Below are 16,374 nucleotides of genomic sequence, written 5' to 3'. Positions count from 1 at the left end.
GTAACACCTGGCGAGCACCGTGTTCGCGCCATGGCTTCATTACTGTTCCGATCATTATGGGACAGAAGTAAGGTTTGCGTACGGAGTGAAGAAAGCTTGAAGCGAATATCGTCAACGATAGAACCGTTCGCGCGAGAAAGTCTAGCCCGAAATTTCCCTTCGACGTTGATCCCGCAAATACCGTTGAACCTGAAGGATCAACGGAAAATCTCGATGGGATTTGGTTGCTCAAAAGTGAGAAGGAAAGAGATGTGAGGTAAAAGATAGCAGTTGTATAAACATCAACGAAGATTTAAATTTCAGTTTGGTTATAACAAAGTTGAACGGAGATAAAAAAAAAAAAGAGGCTGTTGACAGATTCGAGATAAAACTCACGATCTGAGGAACGTTATCAGAAAAACAAACCTTAACGAAATTTAGACCGGTGGATCGCAGCCGTAAATTATTATTACCTTTGACTGAAAACATAATTATAGCTTCGTATTTTCGCGGGTTATTCGTTAGGCTGTTTGGATCGATATGTTTTATTGCATGAAATAAGCGATTGAACGAATAAAAGATCGTTTATCAGACAACGAGAGACTATGAATGTCGATTTTAGTGTAGATCGTAAATTTCGACTTGGAGATACCCTCCCTCACTCTCCGACGGCTTCGCTTCGTCGAAATATTCACTATAATGAATAATTTGACACACCTGAGAATTGATCGCTGGTCGCGTCCCGCTTCCAACATCCCCGTTCTTTCGTCGCACAGGACACTCTCACTTGCCACTCACCCGCGCGCGCAGGTACGACCGGAGAAACGCGTGTTAACTAACGCGACGCCGGCGCGTGTTCGACTAAATATTTCAGTAGCCGGTGAAATGTTTGCATCACCCGGCGAGAATTGCGAACAACGCTTAACGATACATGTGCTCAGCGCCGTGGTATGTGTGCGTCGTTCGTCGGCTCGAGATGCAATGACTCAGTCACGGACAAACGCGCGGCGGCGCGCGACAGCAACAAAACAATAGGTACCTTCGGAAACGACAAAGTCACCTTCCGTGAGTTCGCGTCGCTTGCCTATCAATGACGAGCGTATTTGGCGGCCGAAAAATAACGACAATAAACGCTGTCGCGATATTCCGGACTTGCCAGGTGTGCGCTAGTCGAATGATCAGATCATCGGTTTATCAGATTGCACGCGCGATACGCGTCGAAACCTATCTGTCGCTCGTAGCATCGATCGTTCGTTGATTAACGTGCGATTATTCTTATTATTATTATTCCGACTTGCTCCTTTTTTCACGCGAGACAAGTGAGCGCTCGGCTACGATGACGATCAGGAGCCCAGAATATGGGACACAGGACGCGAAGGATGAAGCAACGAAGCTTACAACTCTGTTTTCTCACATCTCTTGTGGAGGTGTTTTAAATCTTATCAAAATTTCTTACGCCATACAATAGAAAGTAATAATGAACATATTATGAGAGAGAAGAAAATTTGTTGTTTCATGTACCCACTCGCCCATTGATCTTTATTAGGTTAATAATTGCAGTCGAGTAAATTATATATGTTGCTTATTAAGGGGGGAGGGGGTTTAAGAATAATGTTTGGATGCCACAAGTCTCTTTCTTTACACGGTAAAAAGAAAATTGCGTTAAAAACGGTCCACTGAAATTTCTGTGCTACTTTAACACGCGGAATATATTGAGAAGTACACAAATATACGTTAAACCAACCTGTCCACCTCGTTAAAATAACGAACATTTCAGAACGATCGTTTTTAACACAAAATTTTTACTATATAAACTTCCCAATACGGATTATCGAGATGATCGACTATTAAATAATTTCGGATCGGGCCGGTCGAAAGTATATTTTCTCCCCCTGCGTGACCCTCCCAACAATAAGACGCAGATACACGTGCGCGAGATCTTTCTTCGCATATTCGGGTTTCACGAGCTAACCTTACGAATCATCCGCGCACTTTGCGAGCGCACCGCACGTCCACGCACTCACGACGAAGCACGTCGCATCGATATCGCCGCGCTCGGTGCCTCGATAATTTTGCGATATCAGATGACCGGAAGCAAGCTTTCTCCGACCGACAATGCGTAAGTTTCTTGAGGGGCGAGTCTAAATGAGCGTGCCGTGATATCTAAACCGGATGTTCCCTCGCCGAGACCTCTCGCGGGAACTCCCGATCCGTATGAAACAGTACCGGGCGTGCGATCGCAGATCCCCCGGATACCCGGTCTCTAACTTGACGATAACCTTGACGAGACGAGGCCTAACCAGAGCAAGAGAGAAAGAAAGAGAGAGAGAGAGAGAGATCGGCCACCTGCCGTGGCGCGGCGAGAGGATATCATCTGCAGTTGTCGGCAGCTGTTGGACGGACGAGGTCTCGGTCGGCATGGATACACCTCCGACGAGGAGCCGGCTTCCGCGGACACGGCGAAAAGCGTAGAGATATTAAAACCGGGGGTCGCGGACAGATAAGAAGGCGTATATATTTGCCGGAAGCGTTAGCCCGGCGAAAGATAATGCGGTCCGATTGCGCGCGGTCTACGGAGAAACATCCGCGACGTCACGCGCTCGGGGCGGAGGCACGCGTGCGAGGCAAACACTCGGACAAATATTTATACGTCAGTTTCACAATACGGGGGGCATACGCGCGCACTGATACCGTTCGGTCAAGCGCGTCCGAGCCGCGGTCACGCCGAGAGGGATCCGCGTTCGCGACTCGGCTTAAAACGGCCGGGGGGAGGGAGGGGAGGGGAACCCGGTCTTTTCCCCGTTTTTCCGCGGATTTCTTCGGTTTCATGCTTTCTTCGCGGAAGACAGTAAATGTAGCGGGTTTTAAATAAACACACACGCGAATTTTTCCAAATGAATCTTTCTGACCTTGGAACGGAGAAAACATTGGAAGAAATCGAGAAACGACCGATTTTTTTCGAACCTCTAAAACTAGAAAATTTTTCAAGGAGTTGAGAAGAGTTTAACGGCGAATGGACCGAAGGATTAGCGAATGCGATCCGTGCTGCTGCAACTTGATGAAAAATCCGAGATCACAAGGAAACAGGGGGGGAGATAGAGAGAGATCTCGTTCAATTACTCTCGACGTGGACGCTCAAGATAAGGGCATCGAGTCTCACGCGCTTCCAGGTCGAGCGGGACGCCTCTCGAGTGGCATCGGTTGATCCCCCTGTCGATCGACCTTGCACAAACCCCCGAGACTCCACGCAGACCTCGAGCAGACGCGCAGCGGTTCGCTCGCACGGGGCGCGCGTTTGTTTACGTCGCGCGGCTCACACACACATGCGCGCAATTGGGGCTAGCTAGTTAGGTTCGGTGCCGGGATGTCTATCTTTGGATCCGTGCGGCAAGTGCGCGCGCGGGATCTCTTACTCAATCACGGCAGTCGCGCGGACGCTCCGCGTGCCGGTGACACCGTTAAACGCGGCCATTATTTCGAATGCATCCCGCGCGGATATTTCCGTGACGCGGCCGTACATAGCGCCGGTCGGCTGACCCGTCGTCGCGATGCACTCTCTCGGCTCTCGGCGAGTTCCGCCGCAGTGAAATATGCAGCGGTGCTCAATCCCCGACGACGAGATGACGTCGGGCGCGAGCGGATTTCAACAACTCGACCTGTCGCAAGGTTGCGACCGATAAGCCTCATCGCGAACGGAGACTCGACGACTGATCCGCGCGAGCGACACCGAGACCTCCTGGTATCGGGCGTTGTTCCATTAGTCATTTCTGAGATTCTCGGCCAACCGCGCGACAATGCATTTCGCAACGGGATAATCATACGTCGTATGTTGAGAAAGCTTTGATTCGCGTTTCCACGACTCGCGTCCGGGGAGCGCTCGATGCGAAATTAATCACCGAAATCTGCTGCCGCGTTGGTTAGTCGCCAGGAAGCCGCGCGCTTACCTCGGGAATTTCTGCGTCTTCCTATCGGCGCGAGCGAGCGAGCAAACCGGGCGGGAAAGTCATGTTTTTCCACGGAGAGTTCCACGTTTTATTGCGCGTCGCGCGTATCGAAAACACAGTTGCTTACCATCTCAGTCATGTGCGTCGTTAACCTTTAACTGCTTACGTGACGCCTGCCACGGACTTCACGTTACTTCGAAGAATATTTATCACTTTCGTGTCGCACTCTCGCGTCCGCACAGTGACGTGAGCAGTCGCGGCGCCGCGTTTTGTCCTCCTTCTTCGCGCACACCCTTCGTGAAATTCAAAATCTCAGGATATCCACCGTCGTTTCTCGAGAACGAGGGATCGATAATCCGCGAAATTGCACCTCGAGTTTCGGCAGCTCGGGGCCGTCGAACTCGAACACCTCCGATTCGCGTGAGCAGTTAAAGGTTAATGGCGAATTAACATTTCAATCGGCCGCGCCACGGCCATGCGTGAAGATACGCGCGAACTCGCGGGGGTACTGGAAATCCTCACGCCTGTTCCACGGCGAGACGGAAAAATAGACCCCCTTCGCGGTCCGTTAAAAATGTCCGAGTCGCGCGCGCTTCCTATGACGTGCGCGTGAAAATAAACGCCCACGATATCGTCCGTAGGACTCGTCATGGTACGCCTCGGAATTCCTATCGGCCCATTAATCGTGGCGCCTGACGATTTAGAGCCCATAGCGACAGTACTGTATAGGCGTCGACGCCACGGCCGCCGCATGGCGTGAAAACCTCTTCCACGATAATATCACGCGAGGACTCGCCGACGGAAGACTCGCGGTCGCGCTCACGCGTGCACGCGGACGTCACGGGAAATCAACGCGATGGATTACCGTATGGAGGGAAAAGCACTCGAAAATCCGCTCTCGGGTACCGCTAATGACACGGAATTCTCCCTCTCTCTCTCTCTCTATAAAATATATAATATATATTGAATAATATTTATATATATATTTATTTTGTACAATATTTTAAATTGATGTATATTTATATATATATATATATATATATATATATATATATTTATATTATACAATATTTTAAATTGAAAACTTAACGGTTATATTCGTCAGTGTTGTTCAAATCGATTCTAGATTAAAAGTTATGAAATATTCATTACTTCGGACGTTATTTATAGAAATGTAGCGACACTGATGGTTCAAAGAGGAGTAGAGGTGGTAATGTAGCTCCTCACTAGAATAGATTTAAAAATTGTTAAAAAAAACAATGTTTTATCATAAATGTATATATTTATATTCACAAAATAAACTCTTAGAACGAACAACTGATACTGATTTTCTTGTCTCAGAAGGTACATAGGAAAAAAATGCTATTGAGCAAATAATTAAGTAAATACTCCAATACTCTTTAACAAATTTATACTTGGATTAAATAAGATCTTACTTGGATCAGGTAAATATTTTAATACTTGGATAATTTGCCTGGAAAATATTTTACTCGTTAAATATGATCCAAGTAAAATATTTTCTAAATAAAAGTTTGCGAGGGAGACAGTTTCTACAAAACAAATAGACTTTTAAACTCAACTTGAATTACTGATTTTTAGTTTTCTGTCTTAAAAAATTTATAAAGAACATTATTTATAAAAATTACAAACATATTCATCTCTCTCTCTCTCTCTCTCCCCTTTTTTATACATTAATGACTTCATTGATATAACTTTATATCATAATATTATTGTATCATTACACTGTATTAAACGTTCTTAGACAGTTCCGCCCTTAAATGTTGATAAACGCTTTCCATCTCTCTCTCTCTCTCTCTCTATCTCTCTCCATGCAGCCCGATCCACGCTACAAAATATCACGCATTTGTCGTTGGTATTCGCTCGTAAATCACAGACGCGCCACAGTTGGTCGAGCGATTCCCAAAGCATCATTATCACCATCACTACCACCAGCACTACTATCACCATCGGCGATGCGCGATGCGGCGCGGCGACGCGCGTTAAAGCGCGCGATACAATAAAAGTCGCGAAAAACCGGACGCGCGCGCGCGCGCGCGCGCGCGGCGTACCGCCGCGGATCCGGTTCGTTTTTCCACGGCGCAGCGCAATTTCTACGAAATGGAGCCGCGCTGGTCACGCCTGAGCTGTCTAACGGAGGTAGAGAGAGATATTGCGTTAATGCGTTCCACGTGGGGTCACCCCGGTAGCCGGTGCACCGGCGAGTACTACCGTATCCGCTTCGCGCGCATAAAAGCCGCGCTCGCTCACACACTCGCTCGCTCGCGTTTACATGCGTGGAGCTGCCGCCGTCGCCCCTACCCAGTGCCTCTCATTACGAATCTTACCGCGCCCACGTAGCGGTATCGTAGCGACTATACGCATCTCTCCAACACATTTCACCGAGCGTAATACCTACGTGCTCTACCTGAGGGCTCAAATCCCTACGCGCGAGAACTCCGACGTATGAGCTGCAGGTGTTACCGGGGATTAGCGGGTATTACTCGGATGGAGTGTTACTTAATTATCGCGCCTGATCCCCGTCTCATATATATGATATTCCTTAACTTTTCGTTAACCGTTGGTGATCTCTCTCCCGCAGATTTCTCGATTTAACGGCTCCGAATTGTTGCATTGGTGCGTATCGAGCAGACACGTGTCATCGTGTACGAAATCTTTATTCGACCTTATTTCGGACCCGCCGGTGATATCGAAACCTATTCACGTATCGTGCGGTTTTCCTTAACGCCCGTTTCTCGGGTGAAAATAAAACGCGAAACAACTCGTGCGAATCTTGACTCTGAGCAAAGTTTTTCAAAGTTCACGGTAAAAAGATGTATATCAAGACCCGAGTGAGCAAAGTTTACTTCGCCGGCAATTTAGGGTTATAAGAAGCATTTATCGAGGCATGCTCGTGTCGCGTTTCCACGAGCGTGCAAAAATGCGCGCGCGGCGGGATGTCACGTAATTCGAGCCGACCCCGAGAGAGAAAATTGTCGGATATCGCGCGTCGCGTACGTATCGTGTGACGTCAACGACACACGAGCGTTTCCCTCTGTTAACCCACTCGTTAACCCATCCACTTATCGACTTTCAATTTTACCGTCTCGGCTCCGCATAACGAGACATTCCTCGATCCTAGTTCTGTTAATTTGCTGTGTTTCGCACTGAGTGACACGTTGGTCCTCACAGCGAGATTTTTCTCGACGATACGATCCGTTCGATTACTCGAAATACGTGTCCAAGAGATATTCGATCGAATAGATTGGACGAAGAGCGACGCGCATATCCGACGCAAGGCGCGACACAAAGTGAAAGTTTCCAAATCCGAGTTAGCTCAGATGTTATCACCTCGTTGATTATTGTGCCCCGACGCTTTCCCCGTCGAAGGCGACGCGACGAGAAGGCGAGAAGCAGCGGGTCAGAGCGCAGTTGGAGAGAGGGGGAGAGAGAGAGAGAGAAGGGGGGGAGAAAAAAGAGAAAAAGAAAGGGGGCACGCCCGGATTTTCCAATGTCGAACCTCAGGTCTACCCAACGCGCTCGAATTGGGATGCAACGCGTGCGATGTGAAGAGAGCTTCCTTCCCCCCGCTCCCCCTCCCTCCCCCCTTCTACTACTATCATCTATCCCGTCAAAGCAGAGGGAGCATCGCGCTCATGCGCACCGCGTAAATGGGCCAGCCACTCGATCGTCCACTTTAGGAACGAGGTCACGAAAATTAAATTTTCTGATTAACGACACACGCGCGCGCGCGCTCGCCCGCGCGCGGCATCGGCGTTCTCCCGGCCGGCGACGTTTTACGACTCTTTCTTTTTAATAGCAAGCGTATCTTGATATTTTGTCGCTCCGCCCTCGTCCGCCGGATATGAGGTTTTGTAAGCTCGCTCCGGATTATCTTCGACTCGCGAGATAGACCGAGATAAGTAGATAAAGAGAGAGAGAGAGAGAGAAAGAAAGAGGCTCGACCTTAGGATGTGTTGTGTGCCGCGTTCGCGAAACGCGTCTCCGCCGCCGGGATTTTAAGCGGAATCGCGACGCGCGATTCTGACGAAAGTGGATCACGCTCCGGCATTCGGTGACGTCACACTGTCGACGTTATCGGGCGAACGTCGGTTTCATCGCTCCGTAGAGGCGAGTATTCGCACAATCATTGCGCGAACGAGCGGTAGCGCGAGCGCAAGCGCACTGGCTCCTCCGCCTTTGACGCGTGCTAACTTGCCTCTGCGTCGTCGATGCGACGGTAGGACTCGGCGAGAGAGAGAGAAAGAAAGAAAGCGTGTATACCCGGGATGACGCCATATCGTCGTATACGCCACGGTATGCCCGCGCGATATTACGCCCGTCCGATTCGTTAATCTTCTTAAGGCGCATTAACCCGCCGTTAATACTAAGAATACCGCGACACGGTGTCTATAAATGGCTCCCCGAGAGAGAGAGAGAGAGAGACTGGACGCCGCGCAACATCAACCGCAGCTTTTTTTAATTTCTGCGAGCGCGGCGCGAATAAAAATGAAAAATAGCGCACGTGCGCGCGTGACGTCGACTCCGGGGGTCTTTGTCTAGGTTCATCGGAGACGCTTCTTTGTTCTCACGAGCAAGAAACGCGTTCTTGTCCCCTCGATCGCGACACCATCGGCGCCGCCGCCGTGCGTTGTTAATTCTTGACCGACGGCGTTTTCGCGCGATCGCGCAAATAATAATCACCCCGGCGATTCCCGCAGCACCGGCCGGAAGTATCCACTACTCGTCGGATCGGGGACGATCGGAATGCTGAAAAAATAATTTCCGTCGGGAAGCACAACGGGAAACCTCGAGATGGAAGTTTCCCGTAGTAGCCGAGTAACTTGTTGATCCTCGGAGCGGACGGTCCCTCGACTTCGTCGAACGGGAGCCGAGCGAACTCCAGCTCCGGATCTAGTCTCTTGCGGTAATTTCGAAAATAGTCCGCCTCTCTCTCTCTCTCTCTCAACGACGGCAGGTTTATTCGTCTTAACTCAACCAGTACTCGGTTCCCTTTCCCTCCAAGACTGGGGTGACTCGTTCAACACTCTAGAGTCTGAAAAAGCGCGGCCTAATTCGGAGCGAACATCGAGCTTGAAATCGTCGTTCGCACTTTCATCTTCCACGAGAGCACGATTTACGGCTGGGGAGACGAGAAATTTCGCCCGCAGGTACAATGCAAGTACAACGCTCGTACAAGAGACGACGACACTCACCTCCTGTCCGTTCGGGGCAATGACCACGTCCACCTCGTCGAGCTGTTGGCGATGCTGCGTGACCTCCGCGTGTATCTCCCTGCCGTTGTAGGTGAGATAGACCTTCTGACCGGGCACGAGTCGCGTGCTGGTGACGGTGCCGAAGCCCGGGCCGATGAGGTCGCGGTCCGAGTACTCGGCGCTCGGCGGATGGCCGCCCGGCACGGAGTCGAAGCGCACCGAGTAGAGCGTCTTCGCCGTGACGCTCTGACCCGAATCGGCCGGCTGCGGCGTCTTGACGGCGTGGATCACGCCGCAGTAGTACTTGCCGTCGTCGCCGGGCGCGCACACCCTGGTGCCGATGATGCTGCGCTTCGCCAGCCTCTTGCCCGTCGACATTATTCGCAGCTTCCGCCGGGGACGCGACGATATCTCGCTCGGCGACGCGCAGCGCGGATCGTTAGCCGATCCTATCGCTGCCGCTGCTATCCTCCTCTCCGCCGGGCCGACGATCACTCGCACCGTCTCGCCGGCGACAGTCTTCTCGCGACGCCTGAAGCCGGCGTCGTCGTGCTGCGACGCACTCGGACGCGGACCACTCGCACGATGCACCACACCTCCGTTCATTCACGCAGCTCTTCTTCGCGCGGCCGCGACGCGCACACTTTGTCCGTACGTCGACAAAATGTTCTTCTCGCAGAGAGCCGAGAAAGAGAGAGAGAGGATCCGCGCGCGCGATCTACGGAGTCGCGGCACGTTGTGCTGCAGGAAAGTTCGAAACTCGCAGCGCGATAACGCACACATGCGCGCAGCGATCTTCTCTCGAAACCGTTCGCTCCTTCACTCTCACTTGGCACACGCACTGGCGAAAAAAAAAACAACGAACGGCACTGAGACGGCCTCACGCTGAGGGAGAGAGAGCGCACTGCCTCCCTTCGGTTCTCTACTGCGCGCTACCTGCTGTCGCACTACCCGCCCCCTTAGGTCATCGTACTCTCCGTGGTTTTTTCGTACGCACTGTTGTGTGTGTGTAGGTACCTGCCGCCCGGCGTAGACGACAGCCGGTGGGCGGCTCAAATTCACTCGGGGCTCTCAATCGCCGTCTTCGTCTACGAAGCGCGAGCCACCGGCTCAGACGCTGGATGGACGCGGCGGCCTCCGCGGCCTGAACACAGAACTCAGCGTATCAACAAAGCGGCGTGCGCTGTCGCCCGGATTTGTCACGCCGTCCGCATATTCGAGGCACTTCGTGATCGATTCGTGGCGATGCGTTGACGTGCACGCGGCTGACAGCATAATACAGAATTGCGGGACGCACGCCGACAATAGACGGAAACGCAAGTGGTAGACGGCGGCCTGACCGGTCCGAGGTTGTACGTGCGCGCTGGTAGTGTTCGAGAACGCGACAGAGTCTCTCGCGGCGGCCGACATGTGATGCACAGCTGAGCGACCGGGGAAGGACTGAGGACTGACTACCAAGCGGCTTTCACTGCGCCGGCCGGCCGCCCGCCCGTCCGGGAAAAACAGCTGATAGATAACAACAAACCCACGTGACTCGGCCTCGAGCGCCGATTGGCCGAACGCGCTGACCTACTTACTCCGATTGGCCCACCGCCCGGACAACGAGAGGAACGGGAAAAAATCGCAAGCTAGAACCCTAGGCAGAGACGCTCGCTCGGCCAGACCCTCCGCTCCGATCTCGGCCCCGTTCCTCACCCCCACCGCTCCCCTCCCCGACGAGCTTGCGTACTCGGCGTCCCCGGCGTCCCCTCGTTCCCTACGAGGCGACGCCGACTTTACGGCGTAGTGCATCTGGTAACGAACGCGTACGATGCTCGGACGCGGGCGAGATGCCGCGAGAGAGAGAGAAGCTTTCTCTCTCTTCGCCGAGGGTGCCAGAGAGCGGACGCGGTTCTCCGCTCGGGCCGTCCTGGCGGCTGCAGCGATCAGCTGTTGACGCTAAATACGCCCGGACGGGCCGCCGTCAGCTGAGAACGCCGGTGACGAAACGACGCGCGAGTGACCGGCCGCTCGGCAAAGCTCCTCGCTTCGCCAGACGTGCCACTTGCCGCCCCGATACCATACTGTACCGTATTCCCCGTGAAATACGTCGCGCTGCGACCGGGCCCCCTCGACGACGCCCGGTCGCACGCGCATCGGCCACGCCGGCGGCCTCGGTCGCGGCGCGGCTCGCGTTCCTCCAGAGAAAACCGCGCTTTCAGCTTCAGCTGTCAGTGCTGGTCGGCCATTTTGCGTCAGCTGAGTCGCCCGGTGACGACACACGGCGAGTGGAGGGTCTGCGCGCACCGTGCATTGTTGTCACAGCCGCGGGCGGAAGGCGACGACGCTCGTCTCGTCGTCGAGGCGGGCATTTCCTCCGCATCGTGCCTGCCGTTCGTCGCGGCATCTCCCCATGTTGTTCCTCGTCGTTCGGAGGCCGAGCGTGTCGGATATCGACGCGCGTGTACTCATCGGTGGATGCCGGGAAATGCGCACGTACGCGGCTGGCTCGCGGCGATGCACGAAGAGAGCGCGCGCCGTCAGCTGAGGGCGCCAGTGACGAAACACGGAAGAGTGGATGGTCTGGGAGAGCTGGCGGCGACGCTGCTCCCGGCACGACGCGTTCTCGCGTCCGTCCGTCCGGCCGATGCGTAGTAACGCGCTTTTCCTCAATTGACCGCCGGACGGCAGACGCCCGGCGAATGTCCTCGTGTCCGCCTGCATCATGGAGTTTCGAGGCCGCGGACTATTAAATGCCGAGCTAATTCGAGACCTTTGTCTCGCGTCGCCGTGGACGATCGATCGGCCGCCCGGCGGCGTCGTTGCTCGCGAAGGTAAGGCTGTGCGCGCGCGATCGACCGCGCGCGCGAACAGAGAGAACCGAGAGAGCGATTGAAAATGGCCGGAAGATGTTGCGGACGGCAAGGAGGACCGGAGGGAGGGAGCGAAACGGCAGGACCAGTGGTTAAGGCCGAACAGAAGGCGACGCGTTCCCAGCAGCCTATCCTACATTTATTTCCGTGGACACGTTGCGCAATGCCGCGCTGCTCGCTGTTATTTAGCGCTCTCTCTCTCTCTCTCTCTCTCTTAAGTTGAAGCAATGAAAATGTCACTAATTGAATCATTAAAACAGCATTCGATAATAAGTGAATATTCACTCATTTTTAATGGAAACTCCTCCACTTCCATTTTTTTAAATCTGATGCTTCATTGATTTCGGCTTGTGAAAGATTCATTGTAAATCGCTTTTAGGCGTCCCGCAGCAGAAATATGTGTACATACATATGAACATATCATATATGCGTTCGACTGTGTGTCGTATCTGGCGTAATTGGTACGGCAGCAGACTCAAGAGCCTGAAGGTTCGAGTTCTCAAGTCCTATCAGGATAAAAGCGTGTTTTTCAAGTATGATATAAGATCAAATCAGTAAAATATAATTAAGAATATTTCAGGGCAAGAATCCATTGACAGTTATCTTAAGAGTGAGATTAAGATAATAAAAAAAGTATAATAAATAATCTCTCTTCACCGTTTCTGCAGTTACATCCTTCCGATGGAAACAGTTGTCACTATCGATAGGCTTTTGCAGCGAAATTTTACTGACTTGTAGTGCTACACTTATAACTATGACTTTTATCATTAGTGACTATTGACTGTTAGCAGTAATACACACTGTGACTGTACTTTAGAGAATGCTCTTTTTCTCTCTCGGGCACCTCCGACCCTTGTTATAAGTGCGGAAGGAGAAGTGTGCCATTGGGGTAATCGAGCGTTTGCCAAAATCCACCGGCCTTCCCGTGCGTTTGATCCGCGATTCCGCGGATCTTTCAGCGCGTCGTCAGTCCGTCTGCCGGATTCACGGCGGAGCGCTGCTGGGCTCGACAACGCGCGCCGCGGTGAATGCCGGGACCTGCGGTATTCGCAATTAAGTCACGATACTTGCAATTAAGTTAATTCAAGCGTGTATAATGGCCGGCTCGAGAGAGAATATCCGCCGAGTTATGAGAGAGCGCGATTGAAACTCGAGAGTTACGTGTACCATGTATCGCTCAGAGTCTACGTCGAGGTGTGCGTGTGTGTGTGTGTGTTCCGTCTTGAAAAACTGTAAACACAACACACGCTAGACCCGGCAGCGAAAAAGTCGAGCGGAGTCGGCGGGGCGGCAGGTAGAGAGCGGACTCGCCGTTTCGTAATCGTTTAAATGCCGTATTGACCCACCGGTGCCGCGTTTAAAGTCATTTGAATGCGGGGAAACCGACTGTGAGAATGTCTCTCTCCCGAGCTGATCGCGCGCCCAAAGTCAGCTGAACTCGGAGGGGGCCAGCTTTGCGGTCTCGAGAACTCGGGGAGAAGTTCTCATTTGTCCTCCGGCTGTCCCGTCGAAGCGGCGCGAAGTTTATCGCGGTTCCTTTCGGCTTGCGGTAAAGTACTGTTTCTAAGAAACGCCTCGCGCCATGGTAGTAGCATTAGTGGCACAGGCCATTGTTCCCGGCTGCAGTTTTAGAGGAAAACTTGCGAGAGGACTTTGTCCCGGGAAACGCGTCCCCTTGAGCGGGCGCCTCGGACACCGCTTTTCCGACGGCACTTATCGCGGATACCCATCGGTCGGCGGTCGTGATTCGCAGAAAACAAAAGGTACAAACGAGTATAACGAGGTAGCGAGCAAGGTATGACGAATCTCGATATACTGCTTCGTCATACGAGTTAGCGAGATAAGATTACGGCAGCACACACACGACGACGGGGGGACTCGCGTCGTGCCTCGCCAAGACCAGGCGACGATATGTATCAGACGTGAAATTACCGGATAACAAGGATGACCCGTCGAACTGCGGGACCGTTGCGCTCGATTCTCCGTGCATTTTGAATTTCGGCCCCGCCCGGCATGACGCGCAAAATGCTCGAAAGCGTACTCGTCGCCCTCGTCCTCGATGTGCTCGCGAACGGTGTGCCGACGCGCTCCGCCGCTTCGTGCCCGTCGTTTTGCGTGTGCGATACGTGGTACGAATTGCATCGTGTCTCCTGCATCGGCCGCCATCTTTACAGTATTCATACAGGTGCGTCGAGCGACGTGCAGGCTATGGACGTGTCGAGGAACTCGATATCCGAATTGGACGATTACGAATTAGCGGTGAGTGAACGCGGCGGGCGCTTTAGGGATGAAATTTTCGGCTCCCGCGCGCACTCGAGATCTCGGGTATCCTCGCTATTTCACGTTGCGTTTAATCTTGCTCGAGGATCCTTCGAGCGCATCCAAGGACCCTCGACTATATCGCTCGAGAACTGATTACGATATTTATTGTAATACAGATTTACTTATTTGCTATAATATTATATTAATTACTATATTAAGAGACTTCTCTCGTTAATTGTACAAGATATCGCACATAAAAATATAACGTTTGTCGCGTATTTTTTTTTTAAATATAGGACGGTTGAAACTCAAGTATTTATTATGAAAAGATTTTCGTGGTTAATTATAGTGGATATTGTATGTAAAAATATAACATTTGTTGTGTATTTTTTAGAATATAGAATTGTCGGAGTTCAAGTGATTATTAAAAGATTTCTCTCATTAATTGTATGACGTTGCATATAAAAATATAATATGTTTGTTGTTTATTTTTTAGAATATAGGACTGTCGGAGCTCATATACTTAAATCTCTCAGCGAACACAATCAGCGACATCGGCATGCACGCTTTTGATGGATTATCCGAATTAGCAGTTCTGGATCTGTCGCAAAATCACCTTCACTATCTCCTCCCGAAGACTTTTGTGCCGGCAAAGAGTTTGCGGATTCTCCAACTGTCAAAGAACAATTTCAATTCTCGCGTGCCGAAGTTACAGAGTCCTTCGATCACGGTAACAGTGAAAATGTTGTAATTAATGCACGCAAGTTAACATTTACTTCGCATACAAAAATGTACAGAAATGTGTTACCGGCATTCGCTTCACGTAGAGTGCGTCACGTTCCTCTTCGCGCGGGATATTTTAATATATTTTAAAAATATTACATTATTATTATTATTAGTATTTTATTTATAGAATCTGGCTCTGGACTCGTGTCAAATTAGCCATGTTCCAGCGGACACGTTCGATGGGCTTTCGCATCTTCATACCCTTGATCTTTCGAATAACTTGATGATTCAGTTGGACAGCGCTGTATTGCAACCATTGAAATTAACAGAAATATCGATAGAAGGGTAAGCCAACGAGCTAGAAGCTGGGCATCAAAATAACTTACATTTTTCTATACATTCTACATATAGCATATATAAAATATAGTACTATGTATGTATTATGTAAATCTAGCCATTTCTTTACGTACGCTTATCGGCAAGTTAGATTGAATAATTCGAGAAAATGTGCTGAGATAATGAAAAGCGTTATAAATGCATCGTAACTTGTTTCACAGAAACCCATGGTCCTGCGACAAACTGATGCACGATCTGGAACTGTATCTGACGAGCAATAACATAGAACACAGTGCGGTGTGCGTCAAAATCCCAGGACCGAAGAAATTCGAGAAGATGATACTCTACGATCCACAGAAGAAATGCGAGAAGTGTCGACCGCCGAAAATTGCCAACAAAAACATGAAGAAAGACACGCTAACGCCAAATAAAAATTGTACACCTATGCCGGCCATCGGAAACACGACCGTTTGCGTTAACAACACGACGGAGGAGTCGGATTTAACGAGAACGCTAAACGCCATCTCGCCGTATTGGTTCTTCGCGTTCGGATTTGTACTCGGTAGCGCGTGCGGTACGTTCGCGTGTTACATTTGGCTAACGAGGAGTGTAACGTGCTGCCGCGGATATCGCGAGCGAAGGAGCAACGACATTCAGAGAGTCTCGTTACTGCAGAATCTATGGCAATTTGACGATTCTACCTTCAACGACAGTGGGACAATATCTTGCCCGGGCACTCCGCCGCCGCCGTATCGTGAAGTTATGCTGCGGCCGGGACTTTATCGTCCCTCGAGTAGAGCATGCAATAACGCCGCTACAAGTCGCACAGGACGTATTTAGGTAATTTATTATTTTTAGATAAGTGATTTTTCAAGCTGTTGCCGATCCGTTCCTTGAAATTTCGCACACGTATAGATGCGGACGCGCGGCGGTATTCTAGAACACCCCGTGTTTATCGTGTATTAATACCGATAAAATATAACTGATATGCATGTATATTCTCAGTGATACAAAATATTGATAGATTATTCGTGATTATATTTGCGAAGAGGCGCTAACATG

The 16,374-nt window shown here is 50.9% G+C and overlaps 2 protein-coding genes across 5 annotated transcripts in view; one reads left to right on the top strand and one right to left on the bottom strand.

The window, feature by feature from the left end:
• Positions 1 to 10,564, bottom strand: part of LOC106746581 (zinc finger protein 395-like) — a 107,244-nt gene extending 96,680 nt beyond the window's left edge. The window contains exon 1 of the mRNA XM_014623321.1: positions 9,137 to 10,564. Within this exon, the coding sequence (XP_014478807.1) occupies positions 9,137 to 9,742 (606 nt within the window). The 5' untranslated portion in view covers positions 9,743 to 10,564. The remainder of the gene's footprint in view (positions 1 to 9,136) is intronic.
• A 2,387-nt stretch (positions 10,565 to 12,951) lies between these two features.
• Positions 12,952 to 16,235, top strand: LOC106746546 (phospholipase A2 inhibitor-like). 4 transcript variants are annotated; one of them, XM_014623223.1, is made up of 5 exons: positions 12,952 to 13,751; positions 14,174 to 14,247; positions 14,747 to 14,980; positions 15,164 to 15,321; positions 15,534 to 16,235. In XM_014623223.1, exons 1-5 carry the CDS (start codon positions 13,571 to 13,573, stop codon positions 16,150 to 16,152), a joined length of 1,266 nt encoding a protein of 421 aa, XP_014478709.1. In that variant the 5' UTR covers positions 12,952 to 13,570; the 3' UTR covers positions 16,153 to 16,235. The 4 variants fall into 4 exon arrangements, with proteins under 4 accessions (XP_014478709.1, XP_014478711.1, XP_014478710.1 ...); XM_014623226.1 differs by having other exon boundaries at positions 13,671 to 13,751; positions 14,163 to 14,247; XM_014623225.1 differs by lacking the exon at positions 14,174 to 14,247 and having other exon boundaries at positions 13,661 to 14,173.
• The last annotated feature ends 139 nt before the right edge of the window (positions 16,236 to 16,374 follow it).

The sequence above is a fragment of the Dinoponera quadriceps genome, unplaced genomic scaffold, assembly GCF_001313825.1.
Source record: "Dinoponera quadriceps isolate SergipeBrazil2010 unplaced genomic scaffold, ASM131382v1 scaffold1573, whole genome shotgun sequence".
NCBI classification, from domain to species: domain Eukaryota; kingdom Metazoa; phylum Arthropoda; class Insecta; order Hymenoptera; family Formicidae; genus Dinoponera; species Dinoponera quadriceps.
This window is presented reverse-complemented; position numbering and strand designations above follow the sequence as displayed.